General features: G+C 43.4%; 1 protein-coding gene across 4 annotated transcripts in view; it reads right to left on the reverse strand.

Annotated features, from left to right (window-relative positions):
- The window catches only part of APOO (apolipoprotein O), a 75,349-nt gene that overhangs the window by 30,603 nt on the left and 33,460 nt on the right, over window positions 1–11,286 (reverse strand). For 3 of the 4 annotated variants that reach the window (XM_006146660.3, XM_006146659.3, XM_014587121.2), the window contains exon 5: window positions 7,575–7,670. The exons of the other annotated variant lie outside the window; for it this stretch is intronic. In XM_006146660.3, the coding sequence (XP_006146722.1) occupies window positions 7,575–7,670 (96 nt within the window). The remainder of the gene's footprint in view (window positions 1–7,574; window positions 7,671–11,286) is intronic. 4 annotated transcript variants of the gene reach the window in all.

Consider the following 11,286-nt stretch of genomic DNA (forward strand, 5'->3'; position numbering starts at 1 on the left):
TGATACGGCACATTTGACAAAAGTAAAAAAAATTTTTTGAGAGGTTTTTGCTATAAAGCGCATGTGCTAGCCAGAAAGAAAGAAAGAGACAGAGAGACAGAAAGCGAGGAATCAATCACCCCCAGTAGGGATGGCTACGCTGCAATCCCTTCTCCTCCACTGTCCTCGCAGGATCCTGGGCATGCATGCACACGTGCCCGGCCTGAGTTTAAGCCACCGGGTCCGGGACTCGAACCGCAGTCAACTACATGGGAGTCCAGCGACATAGCCATTACACCAACTGCTGGTCCCCAAAAGTAAAATTTTATAACAGATAATCCTTAAAGAAAAATAAATCAACCAACCAGCATTTTGGCTTCTAGGGTTTACACCAAACTGACTTCCTATCTAAGTATTAAACACAAGTGTTCCTTTCCTCTACTTTCTGAGATTCCATTAAAATAAAGAGTAAAAGAATAAAATACAGATCAGTAAATCAATAGCAAAGAGGAAACATGAGGAGGGGAGGCGCTGCTGGTAGAAAAATATCAATGAGGCCAGCTATGGTGGTAGCATAGGTAGTCGATCACCACTGAGTGATACTGGAGTCATGTGAGAGGGCCTGAGGTTTGGATCCCAGCTCAACCTAGACATGCAGCGCATGCTCTGGGGCACCTGTGACCTGGCTGGCTGAGAGGAACACAGCATGGTAAGACCTGGTCAAGGGTACCTTCCCATAAGGAAGGGAAGACAGGGGAGGGGAGGGGAAGGGGAGGAAGGAGGTAGGGAGAGAGGGAAGGAGGAAGGGAGGGAGGGAGAGAAGGTGGGAGGAAAGAAAGAAAGAAATTCTAAAAAAAGAATTATCAACCAATTTATAGAAAATGGAGAGTGAATGGACATAACGAGCATGCGGCCCTGGAGTCTTGGGGAAGGGCAGCAGCTGAGGAGTGAGCTGATCTGTCCCAAGAGGTCCCAGAGAGGCTCTAGACCCAGAGATGGCATGTATTGTGGCAGTGGAGATAGCACCCAGGGATCAAAGCAAGGGGACAAACGGGCCAGCAGGTGGCATGGTGGTTGAGGCTCTGGACTCCCACAAGGCCGACCGCGGTTCAAGTACCAGAACTGGCAGCTTGCTTTCTCACTTTCTCTCTGTCTTTCTTGGTTGAGTGCATGTACCCTAGAGCAAATTAAAATAATAATAATAAATCAAACTAAATAGATTTAAAAAAAAAAAGAGGACAAATCCAAGTCTTATGAATGGACCAGTTGACCCCTTCCTTCCCCATGCCATCCCAGTACAAAACTAGAATCACATCAGGAATCATAGCCAGGAACCATATCAGGCCAAATTTTTTAAAAACAGCAGAGTAACACATTATGGCTTTTCTGCTGAGAACCAAGCTAACTGGAATGTATGTGAGTGTTAGTGCCCAAGGAGAGCAAAGCCGCTTTAAGGCACCCCCTTATAAGGTCACTTCCTACCCAGCTCATCCTGAGGTAAACAAGCTTCAATTTTGCAAAATGAGTTCTCACTAGCATTTCAATTGCCTCACTCTGAAATGTGAGTGGACAATCAAGACTCACCAGTAATTTCAGAAAAGCCTACCACATAAAAGAGAAAGATCAAAACAAGCAAGAAGAAAGATAAAATGAGCCCAGAAGAAATAGAAGAACTTCAAAACAAAACAAAACTTGCTATTAGATATCAGCAAATAATTCAATAAGCTACTACACTAAAAGACAAAAAGAATTACACACAAGAAAAAGAATATTCAGAGAAGAAAGAGCTCTTAGAAATGACAAAGTTAAAAAAAAAAATTCAAAAGTGGGGCCGGCAGGTGGTGTGGTAGTTAGGGGCACTGGATTCCCAACATGGCTGACTGAGGTTTGAGTCCCGGATTTGACAGCTTGCTTTCTCACTTTCCCTTTCTCTTTCTATCTCTGGTCAAATTTAAAGAAATAATAACAACAAATGATATTCAATATATAAATAATTCTTTTTAAAAAAAGAAAAAATCAAAAGTAACCAAAAAAATCAAGAAAATATAAGAGACATAAAGGGACATTTAAATAAACTAATTGCTAATTAGTATGTTTTCAGGAAGAAAAAACATGAAAATTTTCAAATAATTTCAAGATAGGTATCTTTGTTCAGCTGAAGGCTGCAAGTCATCAAAATGTCCAACCAAAGGGGACTAGCAGAGGATATAATGGTTACGTTGCTGTACTCCCACATAGTTGACCACAGTTGAAGTCCCGGACCTGATGATTTAAAATTCATGCTGAGCATGTGTGCATTTGCGCCCAAAATCCTGAGAGGAGAATGGAGAAAGGATTTCGGTGTGGACATAACTTCTGGGAGGTGATTTCTCGCTTTCTGTCCGTCTGTCTCTTCCGTCTCTCCAGTAAGCAGATGTGCCCTATAGCAAACATTTCTTTAAAAAAAAAAAAAAAAAAAAAAAAGTCCGACCAAGGAATGAAAACATCTGTATCTAGTCACACCATGAAAATTCAGAATAATAAAGACTAAGAGAAGATCTTTAAAGCCTCCAGAAAGAAAAAAAATGAATTGCTTCAGAATCAACAAGCATCTAGACTGGCCGCTGACTTTCACATCTGCAATGACAGGTGCTGGAAGACCTGGCCTTTGAAGTTTTGATGGAAAACAAGTTCTGAGCCCAATCAATCTTTCACCTGGTAGGAGGGTAGAGTAATTTTCAGAAATGCAAGGTCTAGGAAGTTTATCTTTAACATACACTTTTTACGAAAGTTACTTTACCATGTGATTCAACAGTGTGGCAGAGTAAAGCAAGATGTCATGGAAATGCAGGAAAAAGGGGCTCTAGTCCAAGAGAGTGTGAACAAGTGTGAAGAAGATGAGTCCAAGACAACAGCTGTGGTGAAGTCTCAGGCCACCCTAAGTAGAAGAGTGTGGCGCTGTGGGGTAGGGGAAGCGAACAGATGGCGGGAGGCAGAGCTTGGAGAAACCTGAGGAAGAGGTGAAGAAAACTAGTGGAGGACAAACCAGAACACACATGGACCTGACACTAGGACAGGACATCGCCACTGAGAGGCTTGGTGTTCTCGACAGGGGACCCTTGTAGATGCTGGTGCTATGATGTTTGTTAATAACCCTTACACGGTTCTAGTAACAAAAGTGCTGTTTATTGGTTTTAAACTTTAAACAGATAAATCTCCAAAGATGGAACTGGGGTTACAGAAGAGGAAACAAATGTCATCAACCCAGACTAGTAATAAGTAAGTTAATATTCCTCCCCCGGTCCTATGCTTCAATGGAAAGGATAAAACTATTATAGAAGAAAAAAGGCAGCACAACCCTGGGCCATACCACTCACCCCCACTTGAAGCTTTGAGCACCTGGGCTGCTTCCACAGGTGAGGACCAGGTGAAGCACAGGAACTTGCCACCCAGTCCCTTTTCACTTTTCTAGAGACAGTGGCTATGCAGCAGCTCTCAGGCCTCCAGCTCCTGCTGGTTCACAAAATGAGCCAGGGACTCCAGAACCTCAGCAAGGAGGTACAATCATGCACCCCCACCCCCATCTCTGTGCCTATGCTCCCAAGAATCTGGTGGTGTGGGCTGTAACTATCAGTCCTGCCAGAGGAGCCCACTGGCTGCCAGTGCTGGACAGAGTCCCCAGAAGGTGACAATAATGGTAACAACCACCTGTCACCCTTGAGTGGCTCAGCTGGCCCACTTCTTCTGAATGACCAGCCACTGGGAGTCTCTTTTCATCCCCATCATTATGGCCATCCTCATCAACCAAGACAGGTGACCTTAGTAGATATGTTCAAGACACGTACTGGGAGAAACCTTCTGAGCCCATCCCATCCTGCTGGTGCCAGCACGGGGGACCATGTACCTGGGGGGCTGTGAACCACTCTGGCCACCACAACCACAGCTGCCCTTACATTCACCTTGCTTGGTAAACCCTCTGCAGCTGCTTCTCAGCCTTCTACACCAGGCACCCATGGGAAAAGACCTGTGTTACTATGTGCGCACGTGTGTGTGCAAATACTTGGGTAGGCTTTTGGAAAAGAATTAAGGTTTCAAATTATTACTTTTAAAAAGAATTGTTTATTTAATTTTATGTATTTGTCATTTATTTTCATTTGACCAAAGAGAGACACGGGGGGGATGGGAGTGAGAAAGCAAGTCACCAGGTTCAGAACTTAAACCATGGTCAGCCATGTAGGAGTGTCCAGTGCCTTTACTACCATGCCACCTGCTGGCCTGGTTTCAAATTATTTTCATACTACTAATGAAACCTTCCAGGAAAGGAAAAAGACAGGCTGAAACAAACACATATACAGAGGATTAGGACCCATGGCAGTAGGTGTCCTCGTGCTGGTGTGGTCCCCAGTCCTCCTCAGGACGGTCACCCTAGTAACTGTGTGAGGGACAAATACTCAACAGTGTGGGAAGGTACCCACAGCACAGAGTTTTCTAACTACAGAGAAGGTGAGGGAGCTCATCTCACTTGACCCCACATTCCTGGCTCCCTGACAATAGCCAAAATTCCAACCCTTAGCCTTGAGATGTTCATTAATCCCAAACACAAAATAAGACTGGAATGCTATTCTGAACAGCTCTGCAGGGAAGTAGGGGAGAAAAGTTTGGGAAGAAACTTTGCAAATAAAAGTTGCTTTGCAAATAAAATGGACTAGAAATTGAATTCTTATATATTCTGCACAAGACGAGAGGATGGCACAGAGACTGACGTTGAGTTCATTACACAGATGACGTGGGAGTGGCCCCTGGGTTGATACTCCGAATTCCAAAATCACAGTTAATGATTTGCTATGGCCCAGGTGTGGCTTGTCCCCAAAGGTTCCTGTGCTGGAACCTTGGTCCCCAATGCAATGGTACCGGGAGGTGGTGAGGACTTTAAGAGGTGAGGCCTAGAGAGTGGTGTCTGGAGCATGGGGGAACCACCCTCATGAACGGGTTAATGTTTTCACACCAGAGGAAGTGAGTTCTCCCTCTCACAAGAAGGGTTATTTCCTGAGAGAACAGGAAGGTGGCTGCCCACAGGTCTCTCTCTCTTTGCACACGCTACTTCTGTTGGTCATGTTGTGATGTAAGAGCAGAGGCTGACTAGAGGCCAACCAGATGCCAACGTCATGCTCTTGGACATTCCAGTCATCAGAATCATAAGCCAAATAAATCTCTATTATTTTTAAGCCACTCAGTCTCAGGTATTTCTGTTTGGCAACATAATAATGACCCAAGAGATGCATGTAGAGAAATTTTTTTAAATTGGAGGAATGGTATTAGTCTCTCCTTTTTTTAACTGCCAAGGGCATATGCACTCATCAGAGAGAGACAGAGAGAGAGGGAGAAAGGGAGAAAGCACCCCCCAATGAGGTATAGTCATGCCATGATCCCTACTTATCCATTTCTCCATCCTGTCAGGATTTTGGGCATGCATGCATAAGCACCCAGCATGGTTTTTCAGGCTTCAGGGTCCAGGATTTAAATTGCAATAGACTATGTGGGATTGAGTGACCCCTTAACCAATAGGCCACAGGCTAGCCCTAAACAAGTCTCTATCATTCCCTTTTTTTTATTGTGGCCTGATTATGGGATTCATAAACATTCTCTGTAAGAAATTTTTGTATCATTTCAACTTTATACATTATTTATTTTAAATCAATGCAACTTCAAATGATCCCTAATAAATTAATTTAATCATAGTGAAGTATTTTATGATCCTTTATTTCCTATAAATATTTTGCAATCTAGCAGTGTAGGGTAGTGGTATTTTAAGGTAGACATTCATTAGCTTCTTTTTTTATTTAGGAGAGGATTGTCCTACAGGGTGTGTGTTTTTGCCAGACAGACAGAGGAGACAGAGAGCTAGAAAGCAAGAAATCAGGGGCCGGCAGGTGGCAGGCGTAGTGGTTAAGGGTGCTGGACTCCCACATGGCCAACCACGTGGGAGTCCTGGACCTGGCAGCTTGTTTTCTCACTTTCTCTCTCTGTCTTTCTCTGTCCCTCTCTGGTCAAATTAAAAAATAAAAATAAATAAATGAAGTTAAATAAAATAATTCCTTTTAAAAAAGAAAGCGAGAAATAACCCCCCGGGGGGATGGCATGCCATAATCCCTTCTCCTCCATTCTCTTCTTGGGATCTTGGGTGCACACATACATGCACCCAGCGTGAGCTTCAAGCCTCCGGGTCTGGGACTTGAACCATAGTCGGCCATGTGTGAGTCTAGCAATGTAACCATTACGGCATCTGCTGGTCTCCACTAGCTTCTAATTTTAAGTACGTGGGCCAGTACCATAGCCTAGTGATTAAAGAGGAGATCCTGGGCCAGTCTGTGGCATGGTAGTTAAAGTAGCTGGATCCCATTTGGCTGACTTAGCAGCCCAAGTCCTGACTCCAGTAGCTTGAGAAACACGCCAAGTGCATGTGTGTGTGTGTACCCGAAATCTCAAGAGAATGAAGGAGAATGGAGTGCAGTGTGGCCATCCCCCTGGTGGGTGATTTCTCACTTTCTCTCGGTCTTTGTCTCTCTGTGTCTCTCCAGCAAGCACACATGCCCAAAAGCCAAAAAAAAAAAAAAGAAGGGAATGAGATCCTACGTGGCTGACTGTGATTTGAATCTCGTCCCCAGAGGCTTGAAAAACACACCAGGCAAGGGCACACACACCCCAAATCTTGACAGGATGGAGAAATGGAGGAAAAGAAACTGTGTCATGACAACACCCCACTGGAGGTTGCTTTTGTCCTCTCTCTCTCTCTCTGTTTTTCTCTGATGAGCCCACATACCCTCCGGCAATTTCAAAACAAAAACAAAACTGTAAACATATTTAAACTTCTTACATCACTGACTGAAGCAATAATGCATCAAGAGTTAATACAATCTTCATTAAATCACTATTCTATCTACTATAATAGTCTGATCCATATATTTATTTGTATTTATTGATGGTATAGCACGTGCACACATATGTGAGAGTAAGTGAAAAAGAGAAAGCAGCATCCTCCATGCGTCTGGTCACACCACAATCCTCTCTCCAGTCCTCCAGCTCATCAGATCTTGGACACTCATGCATGTGTCCAGCATGTTTCAGGCAGACTGGGCTGGGAGTTCAAACTGCAGCTGCCATGTGGGATCCAGCTTCCCCTGAGCAGCACATTACCGCTGTGCAATGGAGCAGGCCCTAATAGCCCGATCTTAATAGTGAAACAATTAGAAACAGATTATTGCTTGAGTGTGAAAGACTAAACAAATTTCACTCTTTCTTTACCAAAGAGCAATAGAGGTTTGACCAAGTAAATGAGCCTATAAAGGATTACTAATTTCTTTTTACCAAGAGTATATAATTTCTAAAAATGCTTAAAATAAAATAATCTGTAATAAACAGCTTTTCAATTACATGTTATAAAGGCTACACTCAGGAAGCAATTCATTATTGTGAAAACTGGTACATGAAGGACCAGACAATATCGTCTCTCTCCCATATGAACTGTTTAAAACAAAAAACATAGAATTGCACCTACCTCTAGCCAAAAGGAGTCCAACAAGGCCAGTTAAAAAAAAAAAACAAAAAATTGCCCCTACCTCTAGCCAAAAGGAGTCCAACAAGGCCAGCAAAACCAATAACACCAAGTCTTGGAAAAAATCCAGGAGGTGCATTTTGGAGATATTCATAGCTGTCTATAATAGAATCAGACCGGGAAACAATTCCATAAATCGCTCATAAAAAAAAGTCTTATATAAAACTAGTACATCTGAAGAATCAAATGCTTTTCAAACTTTTATTCCTTTCTTTTTGTTTATGTACTTCAACAGACTCTTTTATTTATTGGGTCATTGGAAAAGTCATGATGCATTTTTGCATAGAAAAACACATCATGACTTTCCCGACAACCCAGTATTTCTTTTTTGGGGGGAGAGGTTTTTGCTATAGGGCGTGTGCGCTTGCCAGAAACACAAGAGAGAGACAGAAAGCGAGAAATCACCCCCCAGGAGGGATGGCCACACCACAATCCCTTCTCCTCCATTCTCCTCTCGGGATCTTTGGCACACACATACACACGCGACCGGGTCTGGGACTCTAATTGCAGATGACTACGTGGGAGTCCAGTGACATAGTCATAATGCCACCTGCTGGTTCCCCCAGTATATCTTTCCCAAGACAGAGAGACATAACAAGACCCCTGAAGACAGGGCCTTGCCATCCCATAACCCTCTGCACAGCCTTCTAGTTAGCCAGGTTCACAGTGCACCCACAGGTGCACCCAGCATCAACACATTCTTTTTATGTGATAAATATGATTTACTAGTCACATAGCAAGTGTCCAACTTTCAAACACTTTCGAAGTCTGGCAACCTACTGACAAGAATAAAGGTGCAACCTTCACATCCCTCAAGGCAACATAGCTGAATCAGCTATTCACACAGGGAGAAATACCAATGCAGTGATCCTCCCCTGTCCAAACTCTTGCTATCTAAACACAGAAAAGGAATATATTCGGATAACTCTTGGATAGATCTGCTATTATCTGAAGCTTTGAGGCTTGCTCTCAGGAACTCAAGAACTAAATACAGTAGACTCAGGCAAATAAGTAGCCTTTGTATCTGAACTTATTTCAACTCAAGAACAGAATAAATATGGATAATGAAGGAAACTTTAGAAGAGGTTCATGTGGGAAATAGCCACTGTTGATAGTGACAGAGTAAATAAAAAATAAATACAACACATACACCTCTTTACCATGCCTGAACAAGTCTTATGACTTCACTCGTATGTGCCTCCTCTCCACTCCACTCTACTTCACTGAATGAAATCCACCAAGTAAGAGCCAGCTAAGTCATCTACTCAGGACAGCCTTTTTTTTTTTCCTAAAGATTTTGCCAAGGGCACATGTGCTTGCTGGAAAGAGAGAGACAGGGAGAGGGAAAGTGAGAAATTACCCCCAGGAGTATGACCACGCCACAATCCCTTCTCCATTCTCCTCTCAGCATTTTGCATCCAGCGTGATTTTCAAGCCACCAGGTCCAGGACTCAAACTGTGGTGAGAATCCAGTGCCTTAACCACCACGCCACCTGCCGGCCCCTCAGAACAGCCTTTCCTAAGCTCAGCAGACTAGATCATTCCTCCTCCTCAGAAATCCCATCATATTTATTCTACCATCACTTGGCACCTAATCCTGCAGCACCTTATGTTTAATTATACAGGTATATGTTTTATCTCTCCCCAAGGAGAACAGAGGCTCTTTACTGGTGGATTGTTTAGACTTATATAGTATCTTCTCTCAGTGGGAATAGTGTATGTTTATTCAACAGATATTTATTAAGAAAACTGCCAGGAGTTGATGGCTCCTCAGACACCCAGTATTGAATCACAACTCTTAAGCCTGGCTCATGCTGTGCCTGCTATGAGAAATGCTGCCTACAGGCAGACCTCCAATGTTACAGTATAGCCAACATTGCTCCTTCAAGATTCATCTCAAAAATTCTTCCGACTTCTCCCATCTCTCCAATTTCTATTAAACTAGTCTCTTTCCTCTATACCTTAAAGAATGGTCTGTGATTGTCTCTGTATTTGTGCTAGCACTGAATAATTTAATACATGCATTCAGGGGTTGTGACCACTGTCTTAGTCGACTTTGATCTTCAATGATGTGATGTATGATGCAAATGGCTATTAAACTAATACACTGAGTACTCTGGGACCAGCAGATGGTGGAATGGTTATGTCAATGGACTCCACATAGTCGACTGCACTTTCAGTCCTGAACCTGGTGGCTTAAAACTCACACCGGGCATGTATGTGTGCATGCCCAAAATTCCAAGAGGAGAATGAAAAAAAAGGGATTGTGGCATAGCCATTCTCCCCTGGGGGGAGGGGGGATTTCACGCTTTCTCTCTGTCTCTGTCTCTTTCTGGTGAGCACACACACCCTGTAGCAAAAATCTCTCAAAAAAAGATAAATAAAAATAAAATAAACTGAGTACTCAATAATTCTTTCCCCACAGTTAATACCAGATATATGTCAGTTTTCCTTTTTCTGAGTTCTTTGGGAACTATAGTGATCATTTAAAGTACTACTATAGGGTTTGTGTTGTTTGTATTAATTCCTATCTGGCCTTCCACTCATTTACCTTTAACCTAGTTTTTACTTCCCATCGTCTGATCTGGGTCATCTGAGGCAATTTTCTACTTCCCTTTATTTTTGCCTACCAGCACAGTGTTGCTCAATTCTGGACAAGCACATAAAGCAGTTGACGGATGGACACCCAGATGGCTTTGGTAAGCTAAGTCGAAGGGGATAAATCACAAAGAAATGGGGAAGATGTTTTAACACCACACAGATAGTAGGCCATGCCTTGGCTGTGGCCGCTGGAAGGTAGACTGATTGTCTTGGCAGACAATATAACTCCTAAGAAAACGGTTCTTCTCTTTTTTTTTTCTTTTTTTGGAGAGGTTTTTGCTATAGGGCACATGCGCTCGCCAGAGAGACAGAGACAGACAGAGAGACAGAAAGCGAGAAATCACCCCCTGGGGGGGGGGGTTGGCCACGCACAATCCTCCATTCTCCTCTTGGGATCCTGGGCACGCACGCACACGCACCCGGTGTGAGGTAAGCCACCAGGTCCGGGACCCGAACCGCGGTCAACTATGTGGGAGTCCAGTGACATAGCCATTACACTAACTGCTGGTCCCAAAAAGGTTCTTCTTAAGAGCTTTTACAGGGGCCATCAGGTGGTGTGGTGGTTAAGGTGCTAGACTCCCACATGGCTGACCATGGTTCAAGTCCCGGACCTGGTAGCTGGCTCGCTCGCTCGCTCTCTTCCTCGTGAGGCCATGTGCCCTATAGCAAAGTAAAAAATAATAACTACAAATAAAATAATAAAAAAGAGCCTTTACAGTAACTGGGAGCCCAAGAGAAGATAAAAAGACTAAAACACAAATAATGACCATTGGTATGCATCAATAGGGAATGACTGGTGACAATGAAAAACAGTATTTTAAATCTGCCAGAGAACACATGCACTTGCTGGAGAGAGATGGGGGTGTCAGCCCCCTCATAGCGAATGGTCATGCCACATTCCCTTCTACTTCATTTCTCCTTCCTTTTGGGATTTTGGGCAAGTATGCACGCATGCCGCACATGTTTTTCAAGCCGCTAGGTCCAGACTCAAACTGCACAGCTAATCATGTGGGATCCTGCCACCTAACCACCATACCAACTGGCCAGCCAATGAAGACTTTTAAAATCAAAATCAACTTTAAGACAAAAGTAAAAACCAAAACTAAATAAATTTT

This window comes from Tupaia chinensis, unplaced genomic scaffold (genome assembly GCF_000334495.1).
Source record: "Tupaia chinensis unplaced genomic scaffold, TupChi_1.0 Scaffold000184_1, whole genome shotgun sequence".
Lineage (NCBI taxonomy): Eukaryota > Metazoa > Chordata > Mammalia > Scandentia > Tupaiidae > Tupaia > Tupaia belangeri.